Here is a 21,556-nt window from a genome sequence, read left to right as displayed (position 1 = left end):
GAGGAGAAACTGGCTGCAAAGAATCTTCATCCAAGTACTGAAAGAATTCAGAAATTTATTACAACTACTATTGAGTCTGTAAAAATTCAGAGACTACACTACGATGCCTGTAAATCCCACACAGTTATTGCAATATTTAAGTATTTTTAACTTGGGTCACATCTTGATTTTTGGTTCATTAAACAGTTATATAAGTAATATAAAATTATTATTTTTTCCTTATTCATCCCTAAAATGATATGAATAATGTTTATCTACATGATGTAAACGTACGGACATGGTTTGTGGCCCCTTGGACAACCATGTGGCGATGCACTGGTGATTTGAAGGGGTCATTTCTGGGACACTAAGCATGACCTCAGAAACAGGATGTTCTAAACAGGAATCAACAAAGAGGCAAAGAGGAGAGGAAGTAGGAAGCAGGCTACACACGATAGGAAGGAAAGCTTCTACAGTTTTCCAAACAGTTCTGACATCTTTAAAGTCCAAGGAATCACAGCTCAAACTGTGAGTGGGGATCAGTGGGCTTTTCGTGTTGTTCTGATGAGAAGCGGCATGTCTGAATAACCTCCATATGAGTACAGAAATGAACGAGCCTTTAAAACACCCACTGATGTTTAACAAGCGTCTGCATGTTTCACTGATTCGGTCTGACAGAACCTTGTCTCAGTCCAGGCTCTCTTAGTGAGGAGAGTCTAGGTCATAAGTCTAGGTAATAACCGGCATTTATGCCTGCTGTCCTGTCTTTTAGCCCTCATTTGGAATATCCAGGCGAACTGTACTGAACAGAGTCAATCCTATTAGGCAATTATAAGCAGCTTTACCTACTTTGAGGGGAAAAACAGAAAAACAACTGCATGGACAAACATCACTATAGTTTTTATATGTTGTGCACAGCTGACTTGTGAGTCTTGGCTTAGTAAAGTGGGCATTCAGTTTCTGAGTTTCTGTCTTCAACCCTGTTGGAATGCGTAGCTGCTGAAAAGCTGTCTACAACTGAAACAGTTCTAACCCGAGAAGTGTCTGAGATTAGAGAAACTGTGCAAACAGAAACCCGATCCTAGTGCAGACTGAGAGGAGACCCAGCCTTATATTCTATAAAGTTCCCTGCTTGAAGAATGCTTAAATGGGGCTAATTACAGTTTCCGCAGAAGGCCACAAAATACTGGCCTATCAACTTTCGAGCTATATGGGCTGCTAAGGCCACGGCATCCATAACTGCTATCGCTGTATTCAGCAGTGGCTTGAGAACAACAATGCTCAATGCTAGCAAAACAGCCTTGATGTGTCTTTAATGTCACTACTGTTTTGCACGCTGATGTAGACTGGTCATCTCCGCTAGGCAGACATGAATTTGGGGACTCGTATGTGGTCTAGACAGGGCCAAACTGTCCTTGCGATAGGCTAATGGTTTACCGGACTTGCCCATGCACACACACGTCTTGTGGTTGTTGACGGCCTTGCTGATTGTAGCCTGAGTGATGAGACAGGGAGGTGTTGGAATGTGAACAGCAGTCACGCTGCTAAAATGCAGCTGCTCTCCTTGGAATGAGCCTAGATCTTAACACTCGATCTCCCACTACACACGCACACTACTCTCTACTGAACGCTTGAAGCTTATGTAGTTTAGATTGTCATTATCAAATGGCTGGCCTCAAGCAAGGAACTGCAGCACGTGTAGAGCAGCATGGCCAATCTATCGGTCATAGTCTCACATGCTCTGATGATAACCACAAAGCGAGTAAACCAACCACTCAAACTTAGCTTGTTCATATCAACGATATTGAATAGGACCTGTCCAATACGTACATTTAGCAAATAATGATTTAAGGAGGCTAGAATTTTTTATAACTGATTCAAAGTTGTTGGATAGAATTGTTTATGTTATTTTAATAAATACTGAAGCATTTTAATACATTCATTAGTAGGTTTTGTAAAACTTTACTTTAACAACAAAAGTACTGAGACACTTCTAAAATTAAAAGTATTAAAAAAAAAAAGTTTAGCCTGTTTTTGTTGGAGTAACTGTCTCTACTGCCCAGGGAGTCCTATTCTATTGGCAATACTTCTCTACAGGGACAAGATAAGCTGTGTGAGCATATCTGCATGCATTAGCAATTGGTGCAAATTAAAGTAACTGAATGCATTTATTAGAAGGGGGGGTCCACAAATATAATTATAATTTATAATTTTTCAATGGTTCAAGTGTGCCATGTTATTCCCATACTAACGGTTATGTTTTATGCTAAAATTGACCAGTTCAGTCTGTGTTATCATAGAGGGGGTAAGCAGCTGGTAGCATAGTTAAGCAGTTGGTAGCACAACTGCCTAAGCAGTCACACTGGTGTTGGGAGTGTCCGAGTTCCAGCGATGCTGTGGCCCACACGTTTGTAGTTCTTGCCAATTTTTCCACAGATAAAAGAAGATATTTGGTTTTATTTAAGAATCTTTTAGTGGCTGGTTCTCTAAAGAACCATTGTTGTAAATGACATGTTAAAGTGTGAAAAGCTTTATTTTCACATTTAAGGAAGCCCTTGAGGTTTCAAGCCAAAAAACATTAAACAACATTTCTGTTTACCAGTGACCTCCTGTCCCCCTACATATGTAGAGGTTCTAGAGTGGCTAATGACCACAAATATTTAGAGCTCAGAGGGCCTCTCGCCCACACTGACAAAACAGTGCCAGAATTTCATGGGTAGTCCGATCCATGCAGACTCAGCTCGTTCCATGATCTCCTTTCATCCACCATCTTGGCTCAGCGTGAGCTCTCGTCATCCTCTTTAGTTTTCTGTAATCTCCTCTGTGGAACATGTAACTGTGGATTAGCTTTGAGCCACTGGACTGCAGATCATACAGCAGAAGTAGAGGTCCTCTTGGTGCCGGCTTCTGGGTCGAATCATCGCAGGAGACACAGAAAGCCTGTTCACACCTGGCATTAACATGCATTTTGCATTTGGACAGTATCTGGCTAGAACAGCTTGACCTGATGAGATTCTCATCAAAATTGTCCTGCTGCGGGTAACTGTGATCACTTTAGAGGAACTGTGATAGTGGTTCTACAACGCAATGGAATAAGATGGTCCTCACATTCATGCAACAGCTCTATCAGAAAACACAAGCATTTATACTGGTTGAGTGATCCGATCGTAATCTGATCACAATGCGTCTTGGGAGTGTTTACAACTGGCTGAGAAGTGAAATCCGACTGTGATCCAATCATGAAAATTGATGTTAATGCCATGCTCAGAATGAGAAAGCAAACTGTGAAATGACTTAGGTTTGGTTGAATATGCAGGCCGGGTGCTCACATTCACATGTACTGCGGAATGTCTTAGGCAAGGAATGTGTCATCACTTAACTAATGGGTGTGAACATGATGATGCAATTTGTGACCAAGAGAGAGAAAGATATTTAGAGGGCGTGAGAGCCAGAGCGAGAGAGACATAGAGGACCAAAAGAGATTTCTACTGGCCTTCATATGATGCTCCACTTGACTTAAACAGTATATACACTATATGTCCAAATGTTTGTGAACACCCCTTCTAATAAATGCATTCAGCCAAATTTAAGTGCCAAGGCAGTGTATAGAAATTATGTGTATAGAAGTCTTTAGATGTCTGGTGCCTAGATGACGTTCTCTTTGCATATCCCATCTTAGAAAGCTAGGGTCAGAGCACACAATCAACCATGATACAGCACCCCTGGAGCAGATCGGGTCAAGTGCCTTGCCCAAGAGCCCAACAGTGGTATCAGTGAACCCACAACCCCGTAATCAATAACCCTACCACAAACTAGTTCTCACAGACTTCCAGACGGTTCACATTTTTGTCCTATCAATATGTGTTATGAGTAGGGTTGGAGCTAAAACCTGAATAATCAGAGGGTTACTAAGTCCTAGTTAGTGAACTACTGCCCCAAGGGCCGCTTTAAAGAACCATTTGTCACATTTAATGCTTTCCATGCTCCAACACACCCAACCCACCTAACCAGCAAATTCACAAGCTTTTACTGAGCTGAAGTGAGAGTGTTAAAGCCAGAGAAACACCATAGTACAAGGATCAGGGTCTCTCACATTCCTGGAAGAAAGGCTACAAAAACAGTAAGAGAAAAGTCAAAAAGTTGATGCACAACCACTGCAGAGAGACTGCAGTACATTAGATATTCATAGAATCCTGCATTCGGTGCAAGAAGTTCCATCATGTGCAGCATCTTTCATCCCGTGTAGGTCTGAAGTGTTGTGGACCTAAATAATGCATGCCTTCTTTAGTGCAGAGAGCTTTTTAAAGTCGCTCTCGGTCTACAGCGGCAAGCAGAAAAACAAGCTTCGATTCGGCCAATTACTGCAAGCAGATACGCTTCCATGGCTAGAGCTGACCCTTTGACCTAAAATATCCTCCAAATTGTAACATAGGAAGGGATTTTGACTGCTCCAGTTTCCAGTTCTCTTTCATCTAGGGATGAGCAATTTAGCGGATGGAGATAACCTAATCGTTTTCATCATCCAGACCAAATTCCGAACTTAAGCCTCCAGCAGACCTGCACGGAATGTCCTGAGACACAGATCATCTGATATTTCAGCACAGCTGAATTTACATCAGTGATGCAAGGTTTCATATTTTAGGTTTTAGATGCCTGGTGTCTAGGTGACTGTTTAAGACCTAGAGCAGTAGTGCAGAGAGCAGTAGTGCAGAGTTTTATGCTGAATTTTAAGCTTCATGGTTCAGGTGCTGCACATTAACAATCTGTCCTTAAACGAGCTGGGCAATTTGTAGATGCCACCCCCCTCCCTCCTAAAAAAAAAAATAAATCAACCCACTTTCACATTCCACACAGACCTCCATAGAGGCTTTTACTGAGCTCCTGCCTTTTATCTAGAGCCAGAGGAGAAGCCATGGGAGAGTGCTATGTCAGCTTTTCTTAACGTTGCTGATTTTAAACAATGTATGCAAACTAAAGGGTCAAGAACCATAGCAACGTAGTTTGGTAAACAGAAGAGGAGGAGGTGCCAGGATGGAGCTCAAGCCAAATCTGAGATCTGTCGTACATTCTCCTTCCTTTCTTTCTTTACTTACTTTCCCTCCATTCTTTACCCGAGGGTAGGCCTTTTCTGCTCATTCCTTTTCATGGATTATGTTCTTCTCTCTGTTTTCTTCCCCCTAATCCATCCCTTGCGATAGTCTGTATGAAGTTCTTAATTCATCACGCTATGCTTTTTTTTCCATGAGACTCTCTCAGCTCTGCAACTTAACACTGGTAAGGCTCTGCCAACTCATTCGGTCCATGAGTAGAAAAACCAAGAAAAACAATTGCTGGCACTGTGCCGCCCTTACACAGCCTCCTTCCCACACAAACTACACTGTCCCTATCTATTTTTGACAAAAAGTGCTCACCCACACCATCTGCTTGGAAACACAGTCAAACTGAAAGAAATACTAATTAAATGCTAATCTTCAGCTCAGATGGTTTGAGTGTATTCTTCCCCTGTTAATTTATTCTGCCAGGGATGTAAATGGCACTTGAAAATGCCAGCATCACTTTGGAAAAAACAAATCTCTAGATAATTATTAGCCTCCCTTGCCTTGGTGGAATAAAGGGAAGAAAAAATAACAAGGTGCAACATGAAGCATTAAATCAATGCTCAACTACAGCATTTTGGCCTAACTTCATATTCTTACCAGTCTCTTCAATAAGACATAGCCTGTATTCCAGCCTAGTTTAGCACATATAGAAGCAATCTATGCAACAGCCTATACAGTTTACACTAGGACTGGCCAATTAATCACAAATCCACTGAAACTGACATTCAGAACCTCTAATCAACGTCATCTTGTTAACTCTGCACAATACAGTGTGCGGTACAAAGCAACGTGGGGCAGCTTATAGAATTCCATTACCAGTAATTGAGATAAAATGTTCAATCAATCATGATACTCTGATGAGGTCATATCTCACAACCCTAATTTAGACCCATGTAAAAGCTTGGAACCACTATAAAAAAAGTCTAATTCTGAAGTTAATCTGTGTCATGTTTGTGGATGACCTGGCAAAGATAGACTATAAGTACAGTAACAGCAGTATTACCTACCTCCATTCACAATTATGCACAATGCTCTGGAGCTGTGAAGAGTCTGCTTTATTATTTATTTTTTGTGCAGCCTCAAACCAGTGAACTACCTTATTTAAGCACCCATCTCTACAGCCAATGCCTTCTAGAAGCAGGAGCGTAGGTAGTGAAGGAGAAGCACTTCTGCTATTCTCGGAGAGCGTCTACATTTCAGGAGAAGACTTTTGGACAGTGCCCGTTGCCATAGACATGCATCTTCACACTTTCCTCACAGAATAAGCAGTGTGAAGAAAACAGAGTTTGGAGAACAGATTTTAGAATCCCACTTAGCAAAGTGTTTTGCTGTCTTAGTCCGCTTACAGTCTGAGACGTGCCTGGAAAACAAGATGCTCTTCGTCCTTTTAAATAAAAAGCTTTTTTCATCCTGAAGGCCAAAACTCAATGTTGCTTAAATGCTTAAACTTAAATGCTGTATAACAGTGTACTTGGTTGTATACTCCTTACAGTTTAGAGAATGGCAAACACCCTTCTGTCCTCTGCACAGAAGCTCTATAACAAAGCTATAAAAATGGAGAGACCACTTAATAATTGAACTGTTGGACTTGTATTAAAGGTAAGTGCACCTGGCGCACAAAGACAGTCCAGAGAAGCGACAGTCAGATAGGGCTAAAGATACTCCTCAGAGGAACCGATTTTATCTGCAAATGTCAATAAATGTGACACGTAGGCTACTTTAAAAAGAAAATATTTGGATGCTGATGCAACTAGTTAAGCTCCTTGCAAAAGTAGTTCCGGTAAAAGGTGCAAACAGTACTGAGCAAGTACGGTGCCGTTTATTTGAGCAAATATATTACTAATTAATTGACTACTGCAACTCTCATATATGTGGTCTACCCTCAAAATCGCTCTGCCCTGTATTGTACTTTTAAAATTCTGCAGCTAAAGTCTTAGGTACCAACAACAGACCTGCTCACTTCACCCCTGTGCTTCATCAGTTACAATGGCTACCAGGAACAGTGTGTGTGCATTAGCAAATTCTGCCGCTAACCTTCAAAGCCTTGCACGGCCTTGCACCTACTTATCTATCTGAACCACTTCATCCATTTGTTCTGTCTAATAAATGAAGGTCCTCTGACACTTCGTGCTGTCCCCAGGTTCAGGCGGCCCACTGTGAATGGCAGGCCATTCAGTGTTGCTGCCGCCTTTCTCTGGAACCCTTCATGTATTTACTCCTGTAACTATCTACCGTTAAACCTTAAGTAGTAGTAAGTTATTTTTCCTAGCTACTGTTTGAAATGCAGTATATAACGTATAGAATAATAACAATAACTGTTATTATTAATATTTAAGATTCCTTATTTTTTCTGAACGCAGGTTTTCTGTCAATCTGTGAATAACTCTATTAAACAAAGCCAGAAATTAGGCCAGCAGCCACAAGTCTATAGTCAGGAAGGTAGTGTATGAAAATGCTTCTGCAAAGCATTCCTGAGCCAGTAATAGAAGGGTGTATTGTTTGCTCATAAACAAAGAACGGCTTCAGTTGCCCCAGGGACGCAATACACACAGAGACTCCACGGCTTACACACTGCACCTATTCAACCTGCTACAAACAACCACAACAAAATAAGAACTTGGTGTGAACCTCAATTCTGACACTTTCACTACAAGTTCATGGTCCAAAGCACATGGGCAACTACAGCGCGCACACACACACACACATACACATAGATACACATATATACACTCATAATCTAGCCCTTGTCTTGTCTGTCATCAGGTTTTCGCTTTCTGTAACCTACAGGTGTGATACTGCAGTGTAAAGGACTACACACTTACCCTGTGTGATTTCTCTTCATTAAGTGAACTGGGGAATGATGCCAGAAGCGGAAAGACACAATGAGAAAACTGCACAGAGCTCACTGGGATCTGACAAAGTGTATTGGAAGCGGATGTGGGGGGGTGTGGTTTTTGGAGGGGGCGTTCCCTCTCGCTCCCCCTTTACACTACCTCGTTGAACTTGAGGCTCGCACGAGCGTGCACATGCTCTGCCAAAGTAGCTGCCCGCTTCCCTGAACTGCCCACAGACTAAACCGTTTCAGATTCTGAGGAAATAAAACAATACGTACCTAATTATATTTTATATATATATATATATATATATATATATATATATATAAACAATTTGAACATATCTATTTAACATATTTACCACAGATATATTCACATTCCTTCTCATCTTTATTGCACATTTGGTTCTTGCACTTTTGGTAGATGATAACTGCATTTCGTTGCCTTGTACAGGTAATAAGCCATCTATGTATATATATATATATATAAATATAAATATAAATATATAAAAAAATACTTCCAAGTTAGGTCTACAAAACTGCATTTAACTGTTTTTCCAATTATTTAAGGCAAATATCAGAGGTAAAAATCATGAAAACGTCAGTAAGGTACACTCTGTGACAATAATTTTGAACACACAGCATATTTGCCAGTGTTTAATCAACACTCGCAAGATTAAATGTCACATTTACAGTGTTGATTTAGTACTGGCAAACTAAATAAAAAACATCCAGAAATTATTTTTTATTCTAAACTTTTTTTTTTTATTTTAAAACAAAATGTTAGAATTTACAGAATACAGTCTAACGGCCTGCTGTTATCATTTATAGTCTGGAAACAGGAAAAACGACTATAAATATAAGCAACTTAATAATATATATTAGGACACACCCACAAAGGTATGTTGTTGTTGTTTTTATATTAATATTATTGTTTTAATAAACTGAAAAGTTCTGGGTGTGGAATCGACCTACACACCTGAATCAGGTACACTGCTACCTTTCAGAGCACAGGCCAATGAGAACAGAGCTCCCCACCGGCTTCGCCTTCAGCCAATCAACATCGAGGTGCTTGTCTCACAACAAACCGGAGAAATGGTGCGGATTTATTTCTACGGACTTCCAGTCATTCAGAGGTGTGTGTGAGAGTGTGTGAGGGTGTGTGAGTGTGTGAGGGTGGGCTAGGCAAGACAGAAAGGAAAAGCATGGGCGAGCAGAGGGTGCTGCTGGCAGCATCCATGACGAACAGCAGCCGAGAAAACGACCCCAGCCCTCATTAACACGAGACCGAAACACGCCCACGATATTAAACAAGAGCTGAATCTTAAATAAATGGAAGAAGATCCTGTATTTACCTCCTCACGACCCATCACACATCCCGCATCCCGTTACAAAGCAATGAGTCTTCACTTGCTCTGATGGTGAAACAGCGTCTGTCGAGCTGCGCTAAAACATCATTTCTAAGTCAGTTTCATCAGTAAACGTCCATTAAACGAGCTGAAAGCTAAATGAATGTGTAGTAAGGCAGCCTGTGTCGTGGTCCACGTCGCGGAAAGAAAGGATCCGGAGAAACGCCTTCTGTATTGTGCATTGGAGTATTGTTTAGGGAAGCGGTGCCTCAGAGCACAGCCATTGGGTACAGGCGCTGTCAATCACTGAGCTTCGCGTTTCTAATTGGTCTATAACGCGAGTGGCCTCCCGTCAAAGCCAATCATGCAACAGCCTTGCAACATCGTTTGGCTCCCGCCCCTGTCTGATGCAAACAGTGCGAGCAGACACTGGGATTTAGGGAGGGGGAGAAGGGAGGAGTGGCAGGACGGAAAAGACAAAAATACTCACGTGGGGAAATTTACATTTAACTGAGGGGTCCGTTTTCTCAATACGCTGGATATTATCACACCTGATACAGACTCAGTGTTAGTGCTATCTTCCTCATGGTCTTGCTCACGTACACACACACACACGCACACAGTTCCCTCTGATTTTTTTTCATGCAGAATTGTGCCTGCAATTCCAGACTTCCAGACAGGACAGACCATCTCTAGTCCATATGGAGATCCATGGTTGACATACACTACATGGATAAAAGTATTGGGGCATTCAGTGTTTCTTCTGAAATCAAGGGTTTGTCCTGCTTTGTAACTGTCTCTAATGTTCAGTTAAGGTTTCTAATAGATTTGGAAGATTTCTTTGAGAATTTGATTGCATTCAGCGACACATGTTAGTGAGGCCAGGGTGTTGGATGATCAGCAGCCCATCTCATCAGTATTGGATGGAGCACCATCATTCCAGAGAACACAGTTCTACTGCTCCACAGCCCACACCTGGCCCTCTAGCCCACACCTGGCATTATGCATGGTGCCCATAGGTTCATTTTAGGTTTATTTGTTCCAGGGAGTCGTATTCTGTTGACAGTTCTTCTATATAGGGACTAGACAAGCAGTGTGTGTGTGTGTGTGTGTGCATTTGCACGTCTGTGTCAGCAATGGGTGCAACCTAAAATAGCTGAATGCATTTATTGGATAGGGTGTCCACAAACATTTGGACATATAGTGTATGCATGATGCACATCATCTCACATGTGGTGTATGTCTGTCTCATGGAGTCACAAGAAAGCTATGCAGTCATTTGCCCATGTCTCTTCAAAATGGCAACTTTACTGGAAAAGAAAAAAACCTTAGCTTTCAAGAAGGAAGTCAATGTAAAAGATTTTATTCCATTTTAAGTCATTTTGGAGCATTTCAGTTGATATATTCATCATGAACTTCTGTGACAGTATAGAACACCTGGCGGATTCACATTATGTCAAAAAGTAAACAACAGCAAAAATGGAGATACAAGGTTTTTGCGAGACAGTAATATTCAGAAATAAGGTATACTGTGATATTCAATAAACAGCTATATTCAGTAATAAGGTATACTGTCACATTCAACACACAATATATATTGTTGGCATGGTCACTTTTTCAAATATACACCACTGCATTTCAGTCAGACAAGTTTCAGCTTCACCACAGATTTATTAGATACTCTGCGCAGATTTCACAAGCTACCACTGAGCTGCCACACTGTGACCCCTGATGTTCCAGCTGATTTAAGTATTTCTGGTCTGAGCACCTTCACAGCTCATGATAAAGGTTTCAGTGTTTTCCTTCCATACTTGATACACATTTTAGAGCACAGAAGATCTACCACTTGGCCCAAACAGATGCCCATTCAGACAGGATTTCCGAAATGAATGATGACCTGCTCTTAAAAAGAATGCCATTAAAAGAATCCCCCAAATTACAGAAATCCCCAAAATATTACATCAAAACCTTACTACTATTAAGATGACATTAAGGGCATGCTATATGTATTATCTCATAAATATATTTTCAGACAATATGAGTGCCACACAATATCCTTATGATATTGTAAAACACCATTACTTTAACATCAAGTTCATCTAAATCAAGTTCATCTAAAAATTTACATCAGCATCATCTGTTTAAGCTACCTAAACACAGAGTTGGGACAGGATTTGGACATTTCTAACAATTTAAAAACTTTTTGTTTGATTTTACCATTTTGAAAAGGTTACGTTTTACTGAAATATCAAGTGGACAAACAATTTTAGCAGCCTTTTTGCTCATCCTCATAAAGGGTCTAGAAGGAATTCTGGCTCCGCTGCAAAGATCAATCAAACTGTTTGTAAACCCTGGTACAGCATCACACATCCTGTTACATTCAACTGCTGCAAGTGTACAAGATGATGTTTCAGAGGTATGCTGTCATTATCTTCACCATCACAAGCCTGTTGGGGACAAAAATAAAAAAATGTATGTGCATTTACTTAAAAAAGTGTCCTCCAAAGGAAAGTGGTATTAGTGGCATAGTTAAATAATGAGAGTTTTGCATGGGAGTGATATACTGTGAACCACAAACACATGTCCTCCTTCAAAAACAAATCTCAGATAAGTAAAAGAGGGTGGATGAGGTGTGAAAAGAGGGTGGAAGAGGTGTGGAAAGAGGGTGGAATAGGGTGTTTTGCAACAGTGTGAAGGATGTGATTTTTTTCCTTTACTTTTTTGTTCTAAATCACTTCCAGGATGTGCATTAGTAGCTCTGAAGATCATACATATTACCAACACTGACTGTGCTAGATCTCAGAATATGGGTTGCTATGTAAACCAGCCCTTGTGACCGAGGCTTTCCCTGATGCCAGTGTCCAGGGAAGGGGAGCCAAAAGCAGTGCGCAAGCAAACAAAAGCTGAGGAAGTGAGTGGGTAGGCTAAATGCTAACCCTAGATGACCGGCTTTACTATCTCCTCAGCTAGCTAATCACACACTGTGCCGATAGGACAGCAGCATTATGTGGTAACATTTAATTTACTATTGTCTTGTCAATATTTATTCTTGTTGTTCTGTCATTTGTTGTGCTATGCAGTGTCATTCAGAGGGGGGTGGCCCCTTTTAAGTCTTGGTTCCTCTCACTATGTGATCTTATGCTTTTCTATGTTATGTGATTCCTGTGTGATCCATTGCTGTGCTTCCATGTAAACCATTCAATCAGAGCAGAGCTTATGAAATTATTCATGGGCCCACCATAAAAGAAAAATCATCCTGATTTGTTCAAGGGCCGGATCATAGGATTGTAAATAGATGTGTAAAACCACATGTGGGCAATTTTTCACCATCGCCAAAGTCACATACCTTTTTAGACATTAGAGAACAATTTACTGCACAAAAACCGAATAAATGCTGGGCTTTTTTTTTTTTTTTTTTTACTTTCTGGACCTAAGTTTTCCATCTCCACATAAATGTAGCTTGCAGCTTCACTGTATGTAAACTGTCTTTGTCCTTGTGGAGGAAAAACGAATTAAAAAATTTTATCTTTTTGTACTCCGTCATGCTTCTCCTGGATGAAAGATTAAAAAAGCATTGGTATTGTTGCCACGGCTCAACAAACCTTTCCGCAGTTACTGTTTCACCCAACCAATCCCTCTTTCCCTACACTATGTTTACATATGTGCATCAGAGATCACTCTGTCCTCTGGATAAGCAAAGTCAAGAAACATGTCAAAGGACACATCAACCTAGGTGGAAAAATACAAAAAACATGCTAGACTTTTCATCGGTATGTTATGCAGCACCTTAGGCATAAGCTAAGGCATTCGATGTTCACAACGTCCATTGTTGCTACTTGATTTGTGTACTGAGTGTTTGTGCACATGCGCAGTGCCAATTTGAGCATGGGGTGTGGGGACGGATAGCCAGTAGAAATCTGTGCTGCCCACAGATGATTACAAAACCATGAAGAGCTAACCTTAGTTAGACATGTGACGGTTGTGTCCTCTTAGGCAGAATTGTGATTCATTGTAGATTAGCTTCCGTTATCTAGCTAGCTTGTAAATTAAGCCGAGGAGCTCAGGATGACTTAACCTTGGTTGATTTCGCCCGTCTCTCGTTTTGAGGCAGTTAAACAAACAATCAAGGCTGGCTACCCAAAGTCACACACTTGCTGCCATGTCCACGCAGGCCAAACATTTACTCAGGAAAGGCATTTCATATCTGATCTGCACTACGGTTCTCTTGTGTAGGGTTCTCTGTACCCTCACTCTGCTCCTTGATTAGTGAGGTCAGATGTGCTGAGCAGGAGTTGCGGTGTCGATTTGCAAGAGCTGCCCACCCTAGACATTTTGTGAACTTAGGGGTCATCTTCTCCTGAAGCATGTACTCACCGGTGCTGGTGCTGTACGTGCGGACGGTTGTTGCAGTGGGAGGCGGGGAATCTGAATCCACTGATGCCGTGTCGTCATCTTGGGAACAGCCCGCTTGGATGGCGCGGAGGTAACTATGGCTACGGGAACGGAAGCATGTGGGTGTGGGCAAGTCCGGAAGCTCGTCTGCCCGGGAGTGAGAGCGGGTGTGCGGGTGTGTATCTCCAAACACCGACTCCGAACATGACTCTTCTCCGTAGCGTTGGTTAATGTCCGAATCCCGCACCTGGTGGGACAGAGATAGGCTGATCCGAGTTGCTAGATTAGAGCAGTTTTTATGGGTTGCCAAGTTGGGCTGTACAAACCGAGGTGCACAGTGTTGCATGGTGGTCAGCAGCTTCAGAGACTGAGTCAGTCTGTGACTGACTGAATGCTTTGGACTAACACTACTGACCATGTTTGTTTGGTGAGGAGGGGTAAGGGGTGTGCTCAGTTAATCACTCTGACAGGTGTCACAGGGGCAATAAAACTACAGCCTACACAATCCTAAACAATACTATTAACCCTTTGAACTTTAGGCCTTTTTTATTAGGTAACAACTATGAATTATCCAATACTACGAATTAATAAGGTATGCAGTTCCTCGCATAAAGTATGGGACTGAATAGTGGTCCTACATGTGGACCCTTTTGGGGTTGGATGTTAACTAGCTGAGTAAATTGTACCCGGAAGAAGATATTTTTGAATTACGTAAATTCAAAGCACTTTACTAAAAAGCAGCATTTTTCAGGCTACATTATACATTCATAAACATTTCATTAGGGTGACCATACGTCCTCTCTTTTCTGGAGTTTTTGTGATTTTTTGGAATTTATAAACTGCTGTCTGGAATTCTCCATAGATTTAACTTCAGCATTTGCTTCTTCAGTCGCTACATGTTCTGTGTTTTACAGATTTTGCACACTTGTAGCCTTATGAACGCTGCCCTTCAGTAACATACTCTACTCTTAACATACAAGTATATTAAATAAACTGTCCCTGTCAAAAAAGCACAGCTGAGAGGAATTTTAAGTGTGTGTGTGTGTGTGAGATATGACATCCACCTGTGCAGAGCAGCTGGTGTGAGTGCAGTAAAGCAGTAAAACTGTCATGCATTAACAGTAGAGAGAGAGAGAGAGACTGCAGCTCTATGAATGAAGTAGTGGCAGTGACTCACGCTGTATATACTTTACATTCTAGACAGATCAGCTTTATGGGCCCACTGAATGTGGGCTAATAGCCGCAGTGACTTTGAAGGTGAATGAATAGGATCCTCTCAGGACCAGTGTCATTCAAACATGTCAGTGTTCAGCATTAGCAGCCAAAGCCATTACATTTAACTGGGCTTAATTTATTACAACAGAGCCCTTCTTTCAGAGCTGTAATTGATCATTTGTCACTTGGGTGAAGTGGTAAGAGACAGAGAAGAGTGGAGCGAGATAGAAATGACACCAAATCTCAGGAGCCCATGGCACGCATTTAGAATAGGGATTTTTTTAAAGCTTTTTTTCCCCCTAAAAACTTTCTGATTGACTTAAATGGCCCAGTTAAGGGCCAGTCACTTAACTAGGGAAATACATGAACAATGTTGGTGTGACAAATAGTTTTTAATGAACTGTTTTACTGGAAAATAAAAACGCAGATTGGCAGTGCTTTCATAAATGAATACAGCTAATACCTTGTTATTAAATCTGAATGTTCAGACAAACTAAGATGGCTAAGAAACCATTGCTAACATTCTCATACATTCAAATTATACTCCAATATGAATTGTGTGCCTCGAGTATTTTTGTTTGAAAATGCCTTTTTGAACAGTAGCTAGTGTACGCATTTCTAACCTAGACACACATACAGTTACAATCAGATTTATTCAACTCCCATTGTAAATAAGGTGTATTAGCAAAATTTACAAACTTTCAGCTGCTCACCATAAACCAATCAACCAAGACCAATTTAAATAGCTCAACACAACAAATAGAACAAGCTTTCTCAAAATGCAACACAAAATGGCACTTTTAAAGAAGACTGCAGCCTCAGTTATTCAAGTGCCTTTAGTACTTAGTAGAGTACCCTTCTGCTGTTATGACCTGCTGCAAACGTAACATGTAGCCAGCCACCAGCTCCTGGCAACGTTCCTGAAGAATCTTACCACATTCCTCATGAGTGGTGGCCTCCAGTTTACTAATGTTTTTGGGTTTGTGTGCTGCAACAGTCTTCTTCTAATCCCAGATTGTCTATTGGTTTCAAATCAGGTGCCTGTGACAGCTAATCCAAAATCTTCCAGGACTTCTTCTGAAACCAAGCTTTGGTGGACTTTGGGGTATGCTTGCAATCACTGTCCTGTTGGAAGGTCCAATGATGCCTAAGCTTCAGCTTCATCACAGAAGGCATAAGCTGCATTTTCTTGAGCTTTCTTGAGTGTACTCATGTTTAGACATGGAGACCAAATCCTGCTTGAGACCAAATCCGTCACTTGAGGGTTTTTGACCACCCGCTTTCTCAAGAATCTGGTGGCAGCTATGCTTCTAACTGTATCTCTAGGAGATGTATCCTTTTAGTATATGTGTATCTATTTCCTTGTTTGTGGAAGTGGTCTCTTCTCTGAACTCCGGACAACTCTCTTGACCTTGCCATTTTCTAACATTTCAATTAAACATCACAGACAACAAAGTCCTAGCCATTCCAGGTATTTGTTATGCTTTATCTCTGATGCAACTAAAGAAGCCCTTGATTTGCCACCTGATTTGCAATTATGTGCTCTTTTAATGGATTTTGTGCTGAATTTGGAGAAGGCACTTGTTATATTAGTTGTGTTAAGCTAGTCCTGTGTGATTGGTTTATTGCAAACCACTGAAAGTTTATAAACATTTGCTAATAAACCTGATTTGCAATGGAATTTAAATCATTTTGATTGCAACTGTAGATATCCTGTGCTAGCTGTACACTAAGACATGGGAAGATGGGCTAACCTGGCTGATGCAGCTGTTGCGTCCAAGCGTGCTGCAACTTTGGCTGAAGTCATCGTCATCCCAGCGAGGGAACGGTGAGCTTCCTGAACCTATACAGTCCAGATTATCCAGACTGCGATTACCCGAGAACTCGCGCAGAGATGGAAGACAACTGGAAAAAGGAGAGATAAGAAAGAGGAAGATAGAAGAGGAGAGAGAAGATGAGGAGAGAAGTAAGAGGAGAAGAGATGAGGAGAGAAGATGAAATTATATAAAGAGGTCAGATATGAAAGGCAGAGAGGAGAAGAGCAGAGCAGAGAGGAGGAGAGGTAAGAAGAAAAAAATATATAGATAAAAAAAGGAAGTGAAATGAGAAGAAAAAAAGAATTGATGGGATAAGAAAGGAAATAAGATAATAGATGGGGGATATGTACAGATGAGTAGAGATAAGAAGGGAAGGGAACAAAAACAACAGAGAAGAACATTTTGACCCACTAGTCCTGGGTAAGTTTCGAAACTTCAAGATCTGAGTTCTCTTTTATACACCAAGCAAATGGAAACAGATTAGCCATGAGTAAAGCTATATGCAATGATGTATAAAGAATTCTATTTAGCTCTAGAATGTCTATTCATCACCTCTGCTTTTCTACACACCCATGTATTCATTCATCAACCCATCAGTTCATTCACACCACCCTAATTATGCATTAGACTGGTGCCTTGGATGAGCAAGCAGCATTTAGATACCCGGCAAAACTCCGACGATTCTAAGGTCCAGAGCAAGATCAGAGCAAGCTTATTTTCAATTAGATTAAACAGATCAGGGAACTGTCCAATCGAATTGAAGTGACAAAGACAATGACCATCCAGAACAGAGCCGATTCCTGTCATTGTCCGGTAAGAAGGGTGCTTAGCGTTTGGGGCGAGCTTGAGTGAAGGCCACAGACTCTAAAGAGGCTTTCCCCTCTCGTTTTGTTTTACTCATCTTAAACTCTTATCATTACTGGTCAAAAGAATAGCCCTGGCTCCATCCTATCTAAAGCCCAGGTCAATGGGGAAAGCCACCCAAGAGTTGTAGAACCCAGAGCCAATATTATTTATCATCTCATAGTGGGAGTACAGTGTTCCAGTCCAGGTCTTATAAGGGCACTAAGGGCTCATATCAGTAGATCTTCTTTGGATCTTCTATAATCTTGGATCAGTACTCCTACTCTGAGATGAAAACAGACCCTGGTCTCGGTATGAATGGAGCTCTGCAGAATAGTGGTGTGGCGCCTCCCAGTGTGCTCAGTGAGGAGCTGCAGTCAGTCTGCTGGTCAGACAGGCTCCTCACTGCACTGACCTTATGGAGCGTCCAATCTGCTGCAGGGTGGCGATGCTGTGGAGGGGAGACCAGAGGGCCTCTAGATCCCCCTGTAGCATCGCATAGTCCAGAGGACGGCTGGGGGAGGGAAGGAAGGTTAGAGGGTGGAAGGTTTTGAGGGAAATGAAGGTACGAAGGGCAAGAAAGTGACAGAGATCATACATAGGGAGAGGGTGTATTAGAGGTTAGGAATTGGGAAAAAGGATTGTAAGAAAGTATTTAGGAGTAAAGCGTATGCACACTGAGCATGTAGCTATACTTATTGGTAATTATCTTTGCTATGTGAAACATATATGAGCACTTACTACATTAACTTACTAGGTATATATAGAGGGAAAAATTACCTGATAATGCTCATTTCTGCTAGTCTTATTTGGGACTAGCCCTAATTTTTATGCTTAATATTTTTTCTTTATCCGTTCTAGACTAAACTAGACATTTAAAGCTTGATTTGAAAAATCTATTTACATGCATTTCACCTTTTCTGTTGCAATGTCACAGGGTCGTTTTCAGTAAAGAGTCTTGGTACAGAGCTGCCACCATTACTTTCCATTTCTTACAACTGACTAAATACTGCATGTATTCACAGCCAGTGATGCATGTAGGACTTTCGGAAGTCAGAGAGTGGTGCCTTCTCAGATGAAACTGGTCCCATCCATTGGAAATCGGAACATTACTGGTTGATTCCTCTGTCAGATCCTAATGATGTTGGTGGTTAATGTGACCAGTTAGGCCTTCAGCTTCACCCCTGAAGTCCCAACCAATAGGAGAACTTGTTTATCTCTGTCTACCCAGGCTGATACAACTGCACTGTGTTAAATAGTGCAATGTGAGATTCTTGGCTCTAGGGACATTAACTGCTGCTATTCATTAGGGGTGTACGTTAAATTGATATATTGATATATTTTGATATATTGATAAATATCAATATATCAAAGTATCACAATATTACAGTAAAGTTCTATTGATTCTTAAAAACAAAAAATTTAATTTAAAATTATTTAATTAAATGAACAGTTTACATGCAAAGATTGGCGGCAGACAGTGGTTCATTTTGTGTTGTGATTAAACCCCAAACACTAGGTAGCAAGTTTGTACTCTATGTTCAGATCTCATTGTTTTTTGCTTTTTTCAGATTTGTTGCATATGATGGTATGTTTTTAAAACTATGACTAGAATTCTCCTAAAAATCAATTGCAACATACTGCAGTATACTGAATCGTAACCCCTGTTTTGAAATACACATCATATTGCCAGGTTATTGCCAATAAACAGCAGTGGTTCACTGCAAATTGAACTACAACATGTATTCAGTGCAATACCAATTAAACACTGCTCTATTCGGCTAGCTAACATATCTTATTAAGGTATTATGCTATTTATTATTATTGCTTTTATTATTTATGATCAATCTCTCCTTTCCTTTGGCTAATACATGTCTGTTTATGTGCAGTTATATTTATAACTACTGTAATGCTGCAATTTCTTATGGAATCACTACTGATCCTTCTTTTTACTGATCCATCCATCTATCCATCTTTTCATCTCCACAGAAAACCCTGTATTGCTGCTGTGCCTGATGCACTTATACCAGCAGGGTCCCTGCTGTGATGAAATGGCCCACCACCCAAATAATAGCTGGTCAGCGTTAGTTCCTATGGTGGTCCGTGTTAATTGTTTGAGGTAGAGTGGCCGACAAGCTGTGAGCAGCAATAGATGGGCTACAGTCAGTAAACCTACAAAGTGCTCCTAATGAACTGAAACCTCAGCGTACGTAGGTGTCAAGTTAAGATAAAAAATAATAAAAAATACTGCAAGTGCCTTCCCTGTTCTTTGTTGTGTTGTGTGTGTGCACTTTTTCATATCATCTAGATAATTTTTTTGGTAAGCTGTCAACTTCGGTCAGAAAATTAGCATTGCTGCATTAAAAAAAATTATCTAAATTATAAAAAAAAAATGCAAAATGCAAATGAATTTTCTCTCATTCACAAAACAATACAGCTAATCCATACTGGTTGCTTACACATGTTTCAAGGCAGGAGGGGAATGTAGACTGTGGTAGAATGAGGAGTGACTAACTGTGCTAACTCTAACATATGAGTGAAAACAGCTTGACAGACTGAGGGCGTCTCTCACCTAAATGTCCAAACCAAGGTTCATTTAATCTGGCTAGCTTTGGAGTTTCACACTGCAGTTTAGTGAGCACACTAAAGAACTTCGAGTGACATACCTAGGTCCTGTCGTCATCATCTACACGGGCTGCATCTTTTTTGTTCATTCGTTTTTTTTGTTTGTTTTTTTTTTACATTTAGTTTTTTCCCTTTGGTGCTGGCAATAATAAGCAAATGTATTTCCTTCATTTAACCTGTTCTCACATGTCCTATCATGTCCCCTCTCTCTTATCCTCTCATAAAATAAGGCCCTTTGGCCTGGTCCGTGGTCCGAGGCATCTTTCACACTGCTAGGGTTCAGACCAAACTAAAATGTCTGAAGCACCAGACCAAATGTGCTTGTATGTGTGAGAGTTGATGTATGTTTCTGTCAATGGCGATGCAATCACTTACTTTCTGGAAGGGAACTGATCACTGAGGGACTGCTGCGTGGCCCGTAGGTAGCTCTGTCTGCGGGCAGCGGTTTTGGGTGAGGGTTTAGGGCTAACGTCCGAATCGTCGCTGTCCTCTAGGTCCCCCATGGCCTTCACGTAGCTGCCACTGCGCATCCTCCTGCAGGGGATCTCCCCCGGACCCCCACTCCGGCCTAGAGTCCCACTCCACTCACCTGTGGAGGGCATCTGCGCACAACAGTTCATAAACAATTGTTGTTCGACTGCAGAGGTGAGTAGAGTAGCCTAAAGAACTTTGTGTCTGACAGCGTGAGTAAACTAAAAAAATAATAAAAAAATTTCACACACATACTCCTTGTATATTTTGTTAAAACAAGTTATTTGTCCAATAAAGGCATTTAATGCTGAAAAATTACACTTTGTCATTTGTCATTTTAAAATCTGGCTTGAGAGCCCCTGAGAGGTTGAAAATTCAGTTCTGCTGCGTCTGTGAATCCACCTTAACCGATGATGAAATTGTGAAGAATTATGAAGCGATGGGCACCACTCTTCCGATTGTTGACATTCTAGTTAGTTGCTGCAGCCATGTACCAAGCAGAAAAGCTTCTGATTGGCTTTGTTCTCGTCCTCCCGCTTCTCATTAAGCTCTACCTCTCTCAACCCCATTTTTTAAATGACCCGCAGATATTAGGGATCATTGGGTGCAAGACAGGAATACCCACTGGACAGACTGCCAGTGCTTTGCAGAATACCACACACACCTATTCACTCACACACTCACACCATCAATTTAGCATAGCCAGTTCACCTACCCAGTGGGAACTGGAATACCTGGAAGAAACCCACATGTACACTGGGAGAACACAACAGATTCCTTCACAGATAGAGACTGAAGTGAGGATCTAACCCAGAACCCCAACTCCTGGAACTGTGCAACACACAGACACACCACTGTGCTGCTGTGTGATTTTTCTTATTACTTTGCATTCAAATGTACCCAGCACATACAAGCTCTCACAAGCCCTCACAT

General features: G+C 41.1%; 1 protein-coding gene across 5 annotated transcripts in view; it reads right to left on the bottom strand.

Moving 5' to 3' along the window:
- Nucleotides 1-21,556, bottom strand: part of dlgap4b (discs, large (Drosophila) homolog-associated protein 4b) — a 152,204-nt gene that overhangs the window by 21,016 nt on the left and 109,632 nt on the right. For 3 of the 5 annotated variants that reach the window (XM_072684597.1, XM_072684599.1, XM_072684598.1), the window contains 4 exons: nucleotides 20,528-20,754; nucleotides 17,943-18,041; nucleotides 16,622-16,772; nucleotides 13,635-13,899 (listed from right to left, as the gene is read on the bottom strand). In XM_072684597.1, coding sequence (XP_072540698.1) covers nucleotides 13,635-13,899; nucleotides 16,622-16,772; nucleotides 17,943-18,041; nucleotides 20,528-20,754 — 742 coding nt within the window. The remainder of the gene's footprint in view (nucleotides 1-13,634; nucleotides 13,900-16,621; nucleotides 16,773-17,942; nucleotides 18,042-20,527; nucleotides 20,755-21,556) is intronic. The other 2 variants (XM_072684600.1, XM_072684601.1) reach the window with 1 other exon arrangement.

The sequence above is a fragment of the Salminus brasiliensis genome, chromosome 7 (genome assembly GCF_030463535.1).
Source record: "Salminus brasiliensis chromosome 7, fSalBra1.hap2, whole genome shotgun sequence".
NCBI lineage: Eukaryota > Metazoa > Chordata > Actinopteri > Characiformes > Bryconidae > Salminus > Salminus brasiliensis.
This window is presented reverse-complemented; position numbering and strand designations above follow the sequence as displayed.